This window comes from Protopterus annectens, chromosome 12.part0 (assembly GCF_019279795.1).
Source record: "Protopterus annectens isolate FY-2018-M chromosome 12.part0, PAN1.0, whole genome shotgun sequence".
Lineage (NCBI taxonomy): Eukaryota > Metazoa > Chordata > Ceratodontiformes > Protopteridae > Protopterus > Protopterus annectens.
The window spans coordinates 486,308,325-486,325,824 of record NC_056746.1 but is presented as its reverse complement, the minus strand read 5'-3'; the positions used below and the strand labels follow the sequence as shown (position 1 = coordinate 486,325,824).

General features: G+C 42.3%; 1 protein-coding gene across 1 annotated transcript in view; it reads right to left on the bottom strand.

Annotated features, from left to right (window-relative positions):
- The window catches only part of FLII (FLII actin remodeling protein), a 945,835-nt gene that overhangs the window by 456,310 nt on the left and 472,025 nt on the right, over positions 1 to 17,500 (bottom strand). The window contains exons 12-13 of the mRNA XM_044089594.1: positions 15,522 to 15,652; positions 3,207 to 3,422 (exon numbers count right to left, since the gene is read on the bottom strand). Coding sequence (XP_043945529.1) covers positions 3,207 to 3,422; positions 15,522 to 15,652 — 347 coding nt within the window. The remainder of the gene's footprint in view (positions 1 to 3,206; positions 3,423 to 15,521; positions 15,653 to 17,500) is intronic.

The window sequence follows — 17,500 nt, the reverse complement described above, 5'->3', positions numbered from 1 at the left end:
ATTACACCTCCTGTTGTGGAGGGAGTACTTCCCTAAGACACCCTGCTATTTATAGGTTCCTAGGTGAGTACTAGGCTAATGGCCCTGGAGTCAATACAAGCCTAGCCCAAGAATATTTCCAGTCATCCTGTTGCCGGATGTTAGCTCCTTGTGCCCCTATCGAGCAAGGCTGTTGAAGAGGTCCCTAGGGTGAATTTCTTGTTACCCATCCACTCGTCAAGATTTTTCTTGAAGAGGGCTAGTGAAGTGCTCTGCTTGACATGAATGGAGGAGTTTATACCAGAGTATGTGAAGTTTCTGGGTTAGGAATTTGTCCCTCCAGCAGGTTCTATTTATTGTAGTGATGAAGTTGAGTTCTTTGGATCATGTGGTGCATAGGGATTGGGACTTTTTCAAATGAAGCATGTCTAGCAATACTGGGTCAGACATGGCTTTGTATGTCAAGCAGAGATTGCCTTTTTTTTTTTTTTTTTTTTTTTTAAGTCTTTCTGCATAGGGCATGTGTTTGAATCCTAGGATCCTCTTTGTGAGAAATTTCTTTGGCTTCTCCAGTTGCTGTAGGTGTCTAGTGAGGTACATGCCAAATGGGGCACTGTACTCTATTAATGGCCTAATGATGGATGAGTAGAGAGGAATTATGACTTCTTTCTCCCTGGATGAGAAACTTTTTGTAATGAGGTGTGCCACACAGAAGGACTTTCAAATGACAGTGGCAACATGGTTGTCGAAGGTGAGGTTGCTATCTACCTGTGTCCCTAAATCTCTTATCATGCCTTCGGAGTTGAGTGGGCTACTGTCGATGTGGTACTTCATGGTCACTGTATTTTTTCCGAAGGGAATGACGATGCACTTTTTGGCACTGAGCTTAAGACCGTGGTTCTGGCACCAGTCATTGGTCTTTGTGAGGCCTTTTTGTAGGATGTCTACATCAGTTTGAGAATCAATAATAGCTCCCAGCTTGCAGTCATCTGCAAATTTGGTTAACCAGAATCCCTTTGTGTTGGCCTGAACTTCTGAGAAGTATATGCCAAACAAAAGAGGAACCAGGAGAGATCCCTGTGGGACTCCACTTATAACTGCCTGGTAGTCAGACTTGGAGTCCACTACTTTCACAGTGTGGATTCTGTCCATGAGCCATTTGGCAATCCATCTTATGATGTAGGGGTTAATGTCTAGGTTAGAGAGTCTATCAATGACCCCTGAGCGGGGGATGGTATCGAAGGCCCTAGCTAGATCGAGGTAGGCTGTATGGACTACCTTGCCTTCATCCACCGCTCTAGTGACAGATTCGAACAAGTCTATCAGGTTTAACAGACATGATCTGCCTTTACAAACCCAAACTGTGAGGGGTCCAGGGTTTGAAGGTTCCTTACATCCCTATTTATAAAGTCCATAACGATACGTGCCATGGCCTTGTATGTCAGGCTGATGCGGCGGTAGTTTTCAGGGTCAGTAGTTGCTCCCTCTTTGTGGAGTGGAATGACTGTACCGATATGCCATTCGGTGGGAACAAAGCCTGAAGTGAGCCTGTGGTTGAACAGGGCACTCAGGTGTGGTGCCAATTTCCTTTGTAATTCGTGTAGAACACATCCATGTATATTATCAGGTCCCATGGAAGCTGTATTTTTGGCTTTGGACAGTGCAGTTTCTACCTGTGCAGCCATGATATTAGGGATTTGGCATTCCTCGGGTATTGGGATGGGCCCTTTAAGGAGTGAAGGGAGGGGGGTTAAGTTTACACTAAACCTATCGACCAAGACATTGGCAATATCTGTTGGTTCACTATAAGTGGTGCCATTGTGCAGTAACTCACAGCACCTCTATGTATTGTTATGCAGATTATTGACATATCTTAAGAATGCCTTGTGGTTATCTGCAGTTTATACACCAACTCCAAGATTACACATCAGCGGGGAATACGAAAAATTCCTTAACCCCACTATGAAATTATTTTGCACCAAGTCCTAAATGTTTGACAAATAGTAAGGAAACCATGGCTTACACAGATGAATTATGGTCTAGAAGTGAGGGTACAATGAATGTGTATGGCATGAGCATTGCTATCTTGGTTAAATACCTCACTACAAGGAGTTTCCATAGTGGAAAGACTACTGTAATCAGTTCCTTATGTGGATTTTAATGTGCTTTGCACTAGCTAACTAGAACCTGCTGCATTTTTTACTTCAAGTATATCCCACAAATGCTACCTACGTAACATATGGTATTATCAGGTCCATGCCAGAAGATCAGAGTTCCACAACATCGAACGTCATATGGTCAAGACCATATGATTGAATTTTCAGAACATCGAAGCTTATGCATGGAGATCAAGGTACAGCAGGGATCCAGGAATTTACCCTTTCCCCCACTCTACTGCAATCTCGAAGTTGGTGTACATTATATGCAGGGGGTGCAAGGGAGTTTGGCCCCCTGCAAAAATGTAGATTTTTGTTAAGTGTTGTTCAACGTTCCGGCTATTCAATCGCATCATCTCAACAATAAGACATTTGACATTATGGTAGTTTGCTATGGTAGTCTGCTGTTAGGTATACATCATATAATGTATACCTAAGCAAGTCCCTATTACTAATCATACCCATCAGTTTAATATAAATTTACCACTCACTCTGTTTCTGTGGTGTGCTTCATGAGTCTGGCCTGACTCATTGGTTCAGATGCAGTACACTAGTTAACAAAATTAAGTACATACTTTCTGCTGCCAGCTTGGCATTTCAAAGTGCTACAGTGTTGAGAACACTATAAGCATCCACATTTAAAATAAAAGGGAAAACTCACAGGAAATCTAGCAAAGCAGTGTTAGCATGGTAGCTGTTGGAATTCAAGCACATCTACCTAGGTTTTCAGTTTAAGATAAAACCACAGTCCCCTACTACTCTTTGCCAAGGACTTGCATGTCAAGCCAAATTTGTCTTAGACTGCACCACGAAGTAGAGTTTGGTTCTTTGTCAAAAATCATTCCAAAAACAAACTGTGAAACATGTATTAAACTGTAATTTCAAGCCCTCAGGGGGTATAACAAGCTAGGCCTACTGGATGAGGACTGCAGTCCTTAGTTCTCATCTTTCATCTCCCTCTTCCCTTCTCCAAGGACATCACTGCTACAGGTCAGGGGAATGAAATAAACACTGTGGGACTGGGGACTGATGGATGTGAGCAGATAAGGCAGAAAAAAACTAAAAGCTCACCTTAAGCACAATGTAGCAGTCTGCTTCATAGAACTTCCCATGGAAAGCTTCATCAACAATAACAGGGACGAAGTTTTCAATTTGCCATATAGTAACACCTGGAATCTGTCCAACATCCTCAGTGAAAAACTCAGAGTAGTCTAGACGAGGCTTCTCCAAGCCCTGGTCCCATCTTCTTGCCTTCAGATCACTGTATTTCATATCACCACTTTCTTGCTATAGAAACAAAGAGAGAGAGAGATATTTGAATAAAAATTCTTCCACTCTTTCAAATTCTCTAGCAAATTTCCCAGCTGACAGTAACATGCACTCGCTATGTAGATTTTAGCCAGATGGAGCACAAGGCAGTCATGTATTTCTAAAAGCATTTGTCACTGATCACCTAGGCCTCAAACCAGTTTGGCATCTGCTGTGGCAGAAGCAACCCTCCAAATGTGCAGATGCAAGAGTTACTGGCTATAAGCCAGTGAGTTCTATCAGGTCTCACCCACACTCTACCACACAGACTTCATTTATGAATCCAAGCTCTGCTCACAGCAACAGAAAATGCTGTGCTGTTACTGGGGCACAGCAAGGTGAACAGAATAGAAAGCCTGTTTAACAGCTATGTAGTCACCACGTTATCCTTTACAAAGTTTTGTTAAGCAGTTTGCTAAGCAGTGCAGTCATTTTGCAGAAAAGATGCAAAGGTATACTGCAGATACTGACATGACACTGAATGTGAATATGATTAGACCTTAAAACATTAAAAAGACACAGATCAGTATGCCTGCTCTTATTAGTTACATCACACATAATTACTGAAATAAAGTGTATGAAATAAATTCCCTAGCTTTGAGAATGTTTTTTTCACCTCCTGCAAAGCACAATATAATCTAGAAGTCAGCCATCTAAAACCAGACTCAAAGCAACACTAAGAGGTGATGTTACAACTGAAACCCTGTTATATCAATTCAAAATAAAACCCCTGCCAGAACAAGGACATGCACTAGTAGTCAATAACAAAATAAACTCAAATTGAAGCAGGAAGAAAAACAAATCAAGAACAGGTCTACTATAATGTTGATCAATATGAAACAAACTGCAAAAATGCAGTCAGAGGTGGCCAGCTCTGTAAATGCTCAGACAGCAGTTAATGACAATGCTGCTACAATGGAATTCAGGAAACAGAAATAAAATACTAATCAAGAAATAACAAAAGCAAAGTACAGTTGTGTACACTTACCATAAATGTAGATGTTCGAGTGTCTTCACTGTTGCAGTCATGACTGTAGGGTTCTCCCCTGCCGGCAGGCAGTCCTCGGTCGGCCAGAATCCCAAAGTCTGGGTCCGGCGTCGGCTGTTCAACCATGCTTCCTGACGTCAGAGCGCCAGGAGTACAAAGCTGACAGCCGACGCCATGTTCTCCAGTTTTCTTGCCCCATATGTCAGGAGTTCCAAAATGAGTAAGATCCCATACCCTTTGCAAATACACCTCAGAAGAAGGGTGAAAAAGGAACCACACAAAATAAGAGGGGACAGGAGGGAGGGAAACCCAGACTGCAACAGTGAAGACACTCGAACATCTACATTTATGGTAAGTGTACACAACTGTACTATGTTCATCATGTTTCACTGTTGCAGTCCTGACTGTAGGGTAGAATCCCAAAGCAGAGTGAAAGGGAGGTGGTCATAAAGTAGAAGGGGCGGCTAAAAGGCCCTGCAAGACTGCAGAAGCAAAGCCTGCCCTAGACTTAGAGTAGAGAGGTAGACTGTAGTGCTTTGAAAAAGTATGCACTGAACTCCAAGTTGCAGCCTCCAAAATGTCTTTGGTAGGAACTCCCCTGAGGAAGGCAGCTGAAGTGGCAGCAGCTCTGGTGGAATGAGTCTGTATACTCCCTGGGATTTGCTTTCCATGGTGTGAATAACAAAATCTAATACCATGAGCAATCCATTTAGAAATGGTCTGTTTTGAAATGGCTTTATCTTGAGAACTTGAAGCATAAGAAACAAACTGAAGCATAAGAAAAAAACTCTGATTTTCTGATGTCTTTGGTTCTGTCCAGGTAAAAACGTAGTTGTCTGTGTACATCCAAGGAATGTAAGATCCTTTCCCCTTTATTTTGAGGAGTGGGGAAAAAGGTTGGCAAGTGAATAGTTTGATTTAAAGCCACTTTGGAAACCACCTTAGGCATGAATGTAGGATTAGTTCTTAAAAAAACCCTGTCTTGATGAAAAATAATATAAGGTTCCACAGCCATAAGAGCTTGCAACTCTGAAACTCTCCTGGCAGAGGTCAGAGCTAACAGGATGGCTGTTTTCCAAGATAAAAACTTGATGTCAGAAGAGGCAGCAGGCTCAAAAGGAGGTAAGGTGAGTTTTTCCAAAACATAGTTAAGATCCCAAGCAGGAATGGGAGGAGATCTAGGAGGTCTTAAGTTCTTCGCTCCTCTGAGAAACCGTCTCATGAGCTGGTGGGAAAAGATTGGAGGGTCTGTATTATAATGAGCGGAAATAGCAGAGGCATGAATCTTAATGGAAGAGAAAGAGAGACCCTTATGTAAGAGATCTGTCAGATAAAGTAAAATCAAAGGAATGTTAGGAAGAAGAGGATCAGAATCCTTAGCCTGCATCCAGGAACAAAATATTTTCCATTTTCCTGCATAAGATTTTCTAGTGCTAAGACGTCTGGCTTCTAAAATGAGGAACTCCTCGCCACGGCTGCTGCAGTGCCTGACTGGGAGAACGCTCCTATTTTTTTTTTTGCCCTATATTTTCTCTTGGGACCTCGCCTGGGTGGACACATACATTCAACAAAGGCCACCTACTCCATATATATTTTTATCTAAGAGACATACTGCTCTGCTGCATCTTTTCCCTATTTTGGAACTTGGAAGAGTGTCTCCCAGAGGACACTGCGAAATTTTTTTTTGCCCTATATTTTCTCTTGGGACCTCGTCTGGGTGGACACATACATTCAACAAAGGCCACCTACTCCATATATATTTTTATCTAAGAGACATACTGCTCTGCTGCATCTTTTCCCTATTTTGGAACTTGGAAGAGTGTCTCCCAGAGGACACTGTGAAATTTTTTTTTGCCCTATATTTTCTCTTGGGACCTCGCCTGGGTGGACACATACATTCAACAAAGGCCACCTACTCCATATATATTTTTATCTAAGAGACATACTGCTCTGCTGCATCTTTTCCCTATTTTGGAACTTGGAAGAGTGTCTCCCAGAGGACACTGCAAAATTTTTTTTTGCCCTATATTTTCTCTTGGGACCTCGCCTGGGTGGACACATACATTCAACAAAGGCCACCTACTCCATATATATTTTTATCTAAGAGACATACTGCTCTGCTGCATCTTTTCCCTATTTTGAACTTGGAAGAGTGTCTCCCAGAGGACACTCACAAATTTTTTTTTGCCCTATATTTTCTCTTGGGACCTCGCCTGGGTGGACACATACATTCAACAAAGGCCACCTACTCCATATATATTTTTATCTAAGAGACATACTGCTCTGCTGCATCTTTTCCCTATTTTGGAACTTGGAAGAGTGTCTCCCAGAGGACACTGCAAAAGTATGTACATCTGTTGTCTCTTGGGCTTCTACCATTGTAACTCCTGCTTGTTAACATTGTAAGCTCTCTCCCTGCCAGGACAGCTAGCAGCCTAAACACCTTCCATTCCCTCTCCCATCTTTATCTGAGTTCTTTCCCTGCTTCTTCATATTCCATCCTATCTAGTCCCTAGACCTTCCTAGTTGATCCAGTGCACTTCTGCATTTGGCCACTAGAGGGCGTCCCCCCCTACTTTACTTTACTTTGTTTTTTTTCCTCACTCATTTCTTGCTTTTCTCTTCTATTAATTGCTTCCCTCACTTTCTCATCCATACTTTTGCCCACTTTACCTATTTAATTATAAAAACCTTACTTACCCAGCTACAACTTACTCTCCTGTATCCTATGCTCTACTGATTGACTCTCGATCCTCTCCTGGTTTCTTCCCGCTCCGTTCGCCCTTCGGGCTCACTCCCCTACCCTGCCCCCAAATTCCACCCGCCCCCAGTACCTCTACCTATATCCCTCCAGTTTCCACACCCACTTCCTCCCTACACCAATCAGCCCTCAACACCTTAGACACACCCCCAACAGCCTATTATCCAATCTGTAACCACTCCCTCAGCTAATACATACATTTCTTATCATTCTAAATGCTCCTCCACTCAACTACCTCTCCATCCAGCTCCACACTTACTATTCCTTATCCTACTCAACCTTACAAAGCTTTTCTCCATCCTCCTACACAATTAACTTACAACATATGTAAGACATCTATAACACTTAACACAAAGCAGCCTTATCAACATGCCTTTAAATCCTTCATCCATCTGTATCCTTCTTTTACTATCTCTTAAACTATCATATCTTTATTACCTCACCCAACCCCATACTTCATACCATACACAATGTTATCACACAACCAACCATTTGAACTCCCCTCTCTCATACTTGCACTCTCCTATCTCTCCCCATCTTTACCCAATAACACAGCTCCTCACCTTCTCATTCAAAGTTTTATCCTCTCAGAAAAACTCTTTCCCCATAGTAACCAAACACCCCATAATCATTACAACTGACCCAAATCATTGTTTTACTCTACTCAATCATCTTTTGAACCCAATCTTTCGCCTCATTTCCAGTCTTTTATCTGGTGATATCCATCCCAACCCTGGCCCCTCCTCCTTTTCCTCCTCACACAAGCCCATATACTTTACCTCTCTAAACTCCCAAAGCATAATGAATAAAGTCCCAACCCTCCATGCATGGCTTATGCATAATAAACCTGACATACTATTTCAGAAACATGGTTAAAGCCCTCTATAAAAGACTCTGAAATTACTCCACCCAGCTATTCTATCATTAGAAAAGACAGGACCCAAAGGAAAGGCGGTGGTGTAGCTCTCCTATATTCCTCTTCCTTGCTAGTTACCCCCTACGACAAACCCACTCCTACATTTAACAACGCTGAAGTACTCCTCACTCTCCTACAAGTTAATAAGCACAAACACATATGCCTAGCATCTATCTACATCCCCCCAGGGGACAATATTTCTACACTTGAAAATATCCTCTCTTGGCTCACTGACAATATTAGCAATGAAACCATACTCTTAGGAGATGTAAATATTAACTGGGCCTCCATCCAGTCTCTAACTAATCCTCTTAACATCAACCTATATAACTTTTCCCAACTAATCAACACCATAACACACCCATCAAAAGACCCCTCCTGTGGCACCATCCTTGACTGGATTCTAGTATCACATCCCCACTATTTTTCAGATTGCGGTACTCTTCCTGACCCTCTTAGTGATCATCTGCCTACTTTTACTCATCGACTCCCTGTATCTCCTACGTACCCACAACTACATTACTACTGAACGACAAAAGCTTCAACCCATCAATCTTTGTAGATTCCTTGAAAGCAATTAATTGGAACAATCTAAAGACACTTCCATTAGAAGAAGCAGTTGCTCACTTTAACTCCACATTCTTAAGAATACTTGATTCCCATGCCCCTCTAAGAACAAAAAGAATCAAAACAAATTCAGCCCCCTGGCTAACCAAAACCACACTATCAACCATGCGCCTTAGAGACAAAGCCTGGGGACTCTATCTGAGAACTAAGACCCCAGAACATCATATTGCATTGAAAACCCTTCGAAATAAAGTAAAAAAGCTAATAACCTCAGATAGACAAAAATACTTCTTCATACTCCAAAACAATAATAAAACCAACCCTCAAAGATTCTGGAAGGGGATATCCACCCTTCTTAACCCCAGCAAACCGCACACCCCAACCCCAGACCCAAATAGCCCTGACTTAGATTTAGCTACGCAGTTTAACTCCTTTTTCATCGACTCCATTAGCAAACTCACCTCCTCCTTCACATGCCCCACCTCACTATCTAATACACCCCCTCCCTCTCCCACTAACAACCCTATCCCCAATTCCACCTCACATTGCATATCTTCCACCTTATCCACTACTCCAACTGCCTCATCACTCGCACCCCCCTCAAATTCTCTCTCTCCACATTCCTCTCTATTCTCACTCAAACCTATACCCACTTCCACTATAAAGAAACTCCTTCAGAAACTGAAGCCTTGTACTAATGCCCCTGACAACATTCCCTCCTACTTCCTAAGTATAGCTGCAGATGCTATTGCCTATCCCATCAGCATTTTAATCAACCGCTCTATTCATGAATGCACTGTGCCCCAACTGTGGAAGCAAGCATTCATCATCCCCCTACATAAAGGAGGCAACAATTGTAGTATCAACAACTTTCGTCCTATTGCTATCCTGTCCCCTATTTCTAAACTTCTGGAAAAGTGTGTCCACCTTCAACTCTTGCCACATCTCTTAGACAACAACCTTATAACCCCTACACAGCACGGATCCAGGCCAAATCACAGCACTATGACAGCCCTCTTGTCCTTCCTTGAGACTGTTAACACAGCACGTGATTCCGGCCACATTGTCTCTACCCTACTACTTGACCTCTCCAAGGCCTTCGACACTATCTCACACAATCTGCTCTTAACCAAACTGTCAAAACTTAACCTCTCTCCCTCCTTCATAAATTGGTTCTCCAGCTATCTATCAAATAGATACCAAGCTGTAATATGGAAAAAGGCCACTTCCCCTTTCCTTAGTACCCCACTGGAGTTCCTCAAGGATCTATTCTTGGTCCCTCCTCTTTAATATATTTATAAACGATTTCCACAAATCAATTCCTTTTGCAAACATCATCCAATATGCAGATGATTCTACCATTATCTGCTCTGCCACCTCCTCCTCTCAGCTCCAAACACTTACCCAGGAAGCTTTTTCAATTACCGAACAGTGGATGAAAATAAATCACTTGGCACTCAATGCCTCCAAAACAAAACTTATGGTATTTACCCCCTCCAAATCCACTTCCTTCAATATAAACTCTTTCTCAATTACCAGCCAAAATAACTCACCCTTGAACTAGTGTCCGAAACTAAGCTACTAGGTGTACAAATTGATAATCGGCTTAGCTACAACTCCCATCTACAACTAAATATTAAAAAAACTCATCAAAAACTAGGTATGCTCTACCGTCAGAATCAGTACCTTACAAGCTCCTCCAAAATCACACTCGCTTCCTCTTTTCTCATCCCCTCCCTTCTCTATGGGGCCCCACTACTGACCAATCTTCAGACCTCTCTAAAAAACCAGCTTTCCTCCTGCTATAATAAAATCGCAAATGGACACAGGTCCTCCACCCATCACTGTTCCTCTCTCCAAAACCTAAACTGGCTCGAACTACCTAATCATCTCACTTATATACAGCTGACTTTCGCTCACAAGCTCATTCTTAGTCCTTCTCTTTACACCTCCCTGTCTTCTGCCTTCAAAATACACCTACCAAATGGAGTATTAAGGTCTAACAATCTAAACCTATTAGAAGTCCATAAACCATCTCATCCCCCAGGTAAACACTTACTATCCTTCAACCTTGCCCGCCTCTGGAACTCACTCCCACCATCCATTCGTACCACCTCAAACCGGTACACGTTCAAAAACTCTCTCCATACATACCTGAGGTCCCAATGGGATTGTTCTTGCTCCCTCCCCTCATAAATTTATGATATCTCATCATCCTTTACACTTTTGATACTTATCTCTACCTAACAAAGCTTATGTTTCATCAGTATATCTACTCTGTAATGTTATTTGATGTCTACTTTGAATAACTCCTCTGAATGTATATCACATTACTGTTTCAGTTTACTTACCTCTCATTAATCCTCATCATACTGTATTGATTTGAATGCTTTTTGAATTGTGAGCTTAAATGTTTTATGTTCTACTCTGTACAATCATTTTGTAATTTTTGTATGCACCTAATTTGTCTGTATTGGAGCTTTTCTCCCCAGGACTCCATTGAAAACGGGTTCTTTTGGCCCAATGGACTATCCTGGTAAACCAACTGCAAATAAATAAATAAATAAATAAAATGACATCCATAACCTGCTTGGGTAGGAGAGAATGAATCAAAGACCCTGGATTAACCAGGCCGCCAGGCTGAGAGTTCTGACATGGGAGTGAAGAACCTGACCCTGATGTTGGGACAGAAGGTTCGGAGTCTGTGGTAAAACCCAAGGGGGCTCCCAACATAGGTTTTTCAGAGTTGGATACCAAAACTGTCGAGGCAAATTTGGGGCCAGCAAGATAATCATCCTGTTTTATCTTTAATAATACCCATGGAAGAAGAGGAAGAGGTGGAAAGGCATATCCCGAGAGGTTTCTCCAACTGAATGATAGGGCATCCACTTTCCAAGCTTGTTTGTGGAAAGTCCTGGTGCAAAAATTCTGTAGTTGATGATTGAGATGGGATGCAAAGAGGTCTATGTGAGGACATCCCCAGACTGCTGTTATCATCCTGAATATTTCGGTGTCCAGCATCCACTCATGCGGATCCGAAAGGTTTCTGCTCAGACTGTCTGCCAGGAAGTTTTGCTTTCCTGGTAGAAATTGAGCTTGAAGGTCCAGATTGCAAGCTAGAGCTGTGTTCCACAGATTCATGGCTAGTTTGCAAAGGGGGTAGGAATGAGATCCCCCTTGCTTGTTTATGTACCACATAACTGTGGTGTTGTCTGTTCGTATCAGTAGTTGTCCTGGTTGCAGAAGATTCCTGAAGGCCCACAGAGCTTTCTGAATGGCTAACATTTCCTTAAAATTGATATGTAGGTGCTCCTGATCCTTTGCCCAAAGGCCCTGCATACAGTTGCCCAGAAAATGAGCTCCCCATGCATAATCTGAGGCATCCGTGGTTAGTATCTGAGTGGCAGGAGGCAGACAGAAGGGTTTTCCTTTGTTTAAAGTACATGCCTTGGACCACCAAAGGAATTCCTTTTGAAGACAAGCCAGGACGGAGATCAGTATGTCTAAACTGTGGCAATGCTGAGACCATACACTTTTTAGGTACCACTGTATTTTCCTCATATGTAGTCTTGCATATGGTACGAGAAGGATGCAGGAGGCCATGTAACCCAAAGCCTGCAGGAATTTCCTTGCAGATAGCCGAGTTAAAGTTGCCAAGGTTTTGAAAGTTGAAGCCAGCTGTAATTGTTTTTCGTATGTCAGAAATGCCATCTGGGTTGTTGTGTTTAGAAGAGCACCCAGAAAAGTTATCTGTTGCGAGGGAGTCAAATTTGACTTTTTTATGTTGACAGTGAATCCCAGGAACTTGAGAAGTTTCTGAACAAATTCTAGATGCTGGAGTAAGACATCCTTGCTGTCTGCCTGAATAAGACAATCGTCCAGATAAGGGTGAATTTGAATTCCCTTGAGTCTGCAATAAGCTACTACTGGAGCCAGGCACTTGGTGAAGACCCTGGGCGCAGTAAACAATCAAAGGGCAGCGCAGAGAATTGATAATGCCTCAACCCGGCCTTGAATCTGAGGTATTTTCTGTACTCCTGCCTGATGGGAATGTGTAAATATGCCTCTTTTAAATCCAAAGTCACCATCCATACATTTTTGGTCAGCATTGGAAGTAGCTGCTGTAGAGTAAGCATCTTGAATTTTGGTATTTCTAGAAAAGTGTTCAAGACTGACGGATCCAGAATGGGTCTCCATGAATTTTACTTCTTGGGGACTAGAAAGAGCCTTGAGTAAAAACCTTGTCCCATCTCTGAAAGCGGAACTAGTTCTATGGCTTTCATAGCCAAAAGAGCTTCCACCTGGTTTAAGGCCTCTGTCCATTGATGTTTTGGAAGATCTGGCCATCCGCTTGGCCTTGGTAGGGTATGAAAATGGAATTTGTAATCTCTTAAAACCACATCCAGAACCCACTTGTCTTGGGTTATACGAGTCCAATTTTGGTGAAAAAGTGAACGTTTTCCTCCGAGAGGGGCTTCCAGGCAAGAAGTTCCTGCAGCCCAACAGAGGGAGTCATTGAGTCTGTTTCCTATGGGTTTGCGACCTGTCCTCTCCCCCTCTAGGGGTGGAAGCAGTCCACTGTCTTGGTCTGTAAGAGGCTTGTGCTTGAGGTCTTCCTCGGGAGCGTCTGTATCTATCCCTCTGAGGCCTGTCTGTATTGGGAAAGGACCAATTTTAGTAGGTAAATTCCTGCTAAATCTGGGAGGCTGTACTTGTAAGAAATCTTTTAACAGTTTGCATGGATTTCGCCTTGTCCTCCATCTTTTTAATCACCTCTTCAGCTTTAGATCCAAACAAAACATTATGCTGAACAGGAGCATCCAATAATTTAGCTTTTACTTGATCAGGCAAATTTTGTTCCTTTAACCATGCATGCCTTCTAATGACTGTGCCAGAGGCAGCAGCCCTACAAGATGCCTACAAGGCATCAAATCCACAGTGTAAACCATGCTTCCCAACTTGTTCAGTGGCATGCATTAAGTCATGTAATTCCTTATCATCTGGCACAGGCGGAAATGGAAGTAAGCTTTTGTTTTAAAACAGACAGGAGAAAATGCTGGTATTTCAGCATATGAAACTGACAGTTTAAAGCCCTAATGGATAAAGTAGCAGAAGTGTACACTTTTTTTGCCCCATCTTTCTAAAGATCTGGAATCTTTCTCAGTGGGAATGGGTTTTTTTGCAGAAGCGGCCTTAACTACCTTAGGACCCTGAGAAATGGTTTCAGGGTCAGCAGTAGGGTTCTTGTACAAAAACTGGTGGGAATCAGGAACCCTGTAATATCTGTCAGGCTGAACAGGAGCAGGAGGGAAAGAGTCAGGGGTTAAGTTAGCCTCTGAAAAAGCATCATCCACAATATCCAAAATAGGAGGAATAGCCAGGGGTCTATGTTGGGGAAGAAGAAGAAATCCCTTAGTCTTTTCTTAGATTCCGAATACTCCTGTCCTTCCCAGTGGAAATGTTCCCTCATTTCATGCAAAATTTCCCCAAAAGAGAAATCCTCAGGGGGAGAAGCTGAAGGAATGGATTCCTCAGCATCAGAATCCTCATAAGGGGGAAAGAATATTCCTGGTCAGAAGAAGAAACTGAAGAAACAGAAGCCTGATCAGAAAAGTCATAATAAACTTCCTGCCTTGGCCTTTTATCTGGAGGGGGATGAGAACTCCTAATCATAGTAAGTAAATCCTCCGCCATCTTAAGTAACTGTTTCTGTGACTTGGGAGCCGGATCAGAAGAGGCCTGTGTTGCAGTCTTTGATTTGGAAGGAGTCTTTGCCTTTGTCTTTGGCTTTGCCTTTATCAGAAGCTGAGTAGGCCTGAAAACCCCTTCGGAAGCCGGTACCTGCACAGCGACTCTGGACCCATCCGAAGGAGCATTGTCCGAAGGTCCTGCAATTGAAATATTCAAAGGCCTAGATGGCTCCTCGTGGGAGTCCGTTTCGGCCATCGGTTCTGAAATGGCTGACGACAGGGGCTGCAAAAGCGCCTCACTGACAACGGCCGAACCGATGACATTTTGTAATTAAAACGCCTACTGAAGTAATGAAATGCAAAATCGTACCTTCGTTTAATAGTACGTTGATTGAATCTAGCACAAAACCGACAACTAGCTACGTCGTGGTCAGGGCCTAGGCAAGGAATACAGTAAGAATGAAAATCCTTATGAGGTATTTGCTTCCCACATGAAATACAATTATTAACTTTTTCTGACATTGGACTGGAGCAAGAAAAAAGTTTCCCCAACGGGGTACTTAGCTTGAGTAGGAGAATAAAATCTTCGGACTGAAGTTTTGTTCAAAAAAGATGGTCAGGAGTCAGCCGACCAGCACTTGCGAACTGCTATCACCGCACGGCAAGAAAGACTAGAGAACATGGCGTCGGCTGTCAGCTTTGTACTCCTGGCACTCTGACGTCAGGAAGCATGGTTGAACAGCCGATGCCGGACCCAGACTTTGGGATTCTGGCCGACCGAGGACTGCCTGCCGGCAGGGGAGAACCCTACAGTCATGACTGCAACAGTGAAACATGAAGAACATCAATGATATCAGTCCTCTGCTTCAGAGCAAAGTATAGCTGAGCCTATACATCCAGATTTTACTTGCTTTCTAGTCAACCACATCAAAACATTTCTAAGACTATAGATCAGCAAGGTTCAAAAATTATAGCTATAAAAATGTCAAACCTACAGCATCTGCTGTACTTTGTGCCATGTTTCTTATGATGTAAAAATTGCCTATGGTGTTTTCTGCAATTTTTTGTCATGTTTATTATGCTGTACAATGCATGTCCTAGTAATTATGCATATTCAGGTACTAACAATGGTTCTGCAATGCTCTAGTTCAGTTACCTCAGTCTTCACTTTTTCCTGTGCCACATCACTCATTCCTTTCAGTACTTGTTTTGCTTGGTCATCCTGAGAGGAATCTTTCCTCCTCCGCAAACGCATCTTCCTGGCTGTTGAGTCCTTACTAGGACTTCCTGATAAACACAACAGTAGAAGAATATAACCACAGAGGAAATTTTATAATATTTCTCCATATGACTTTCAGATATATCAAAATGATCTTTCTGGAAACACTGTTTTTCTCATGTAAATTTATTTCAGTTATTTCTAATTTCTGTTATTGTTTTAATACATTTGAACATGAGTGCGCATGAATCAAATATGTATCGTTATGAAAGATAATAATAAAAAAAAAATTATGTTCTTACCATAAAGTTCCATCTGTGTTGTTGATCTTCACTCATTATTGACTGCTGGGTTTCGGTTCTGACCCTCGGAACCAACTCGCCCATTATATCAAGCCCGCGCCAGCCAGAAACTCTCAAGCCAAGGCTATCCATACTGCCTCTCTTCCCTTCCCCTCAGATCAAGTTTTGCCCATAGAGTAGAAAATCACAGAAGCTTTGTCTGAGCAACAACTCTACTAGGACCCCAAGACAAGTTCCAAACCTCCAGGAGTCTTTGGAGGGGGTAGGTGGGCGAGATGTCAAGAATGAATGAAGATCGACAACACAGATGGAACATTATGGTAAGAACATAACTTCTTTATCTGATGTTGTCAATCTTCATTCATTCTTGACTGTTGGAGCAGAGTCCCTAGCTACTTCATGCCGTAGGAGGCCGTAGGGAAGGATATTCCTGAGCACTATAAAACCAAAGGATGCTCTTCCCCTGAAGACCATATCCAATTTGTAATGAGTGATAAAGGTATGGGGAGTAGCCCAAGTTGTGGCTGCACATATGTCGTCCATAGAAGCTCTGGAATAAAGGCTACTGAAGTGGAAACAGATCTGGTGGAATGAGCCCTAACTTTTGTTGAGAAGTCCAGCTTATTTTGTTGAGAAATAAAAGTGATGCAATCTCTCAACCATTTTGACAGAGTAACTTTTGAAACTGATTTGGCCAGTCTAGTACCTGAAAAGGATAGGAACAATTGGTCCGATTTTCTAAAAGATTTTGTTCTATCCAAATAAAAATGTAATTGTCTGTATACGTCCAACAAATGTAAACATTCTCCCTTGTTTGATAAATTTGGGAAGAAAACTGGTAGATCTATGGACTGATTAATATTAGAATCTGACATTACTTTGGGCAGCAACTACTTTAGGCAGAAAGGAGGGATTACTTTTGAGTGATACTCTCTTTGTGAAAAATGATACACGGATGTTTTACACACGCAACCTGCAATTCTGAGATTCTCCGGGCCGACGTGATGGCTACCAGGAATAGAGTTTTCCAAGATAAAAATTTGATATCACAGGTGGCTGCTGGCTCAAATGGCTGATAGACCAAAGTTTGTAAGACCAATGTTAAATTACAAGGTGCAATGGGCTCTTTAAAAGGCAGTTTCAAATGTAAAGCACCCTTAAGAAAGGTTTTGCAGAGATGGTGAGATATCAAGGAAAGATCATCGAAACCATTATGGAAATTTGAAATAGCAGTTAAATGAACTCTAATCGTAGAAGAAGAGGTTCCCAAATGAAATAAGGTGGATAAGTATTCCAAGACCTTATCGATCGAGGCTAAAAAAGGATCAACAACCTTTTCATCGGACCAAAGCACAAATCTCTTCCATTTGCTAAGATACATTTTCTGGAGGATGGTTTATGAGAAGACAAAAGTATCTTTTGTACTGGGGAAGATAAATTATTTCGCCTAGCAATTACTGGAAGTGGAGAAACCAACCCGTCAACTTGAGATTTAGTAGGTTGGGATGGACCAGGCCCTGTGGATGAGACAACAGGTTTGGAGATGGATCCAGAATCCACGGACGGTGAACTAAGTGAGGCCAGAGAAAGGGAAACCAGACTTGACGGGGCCAA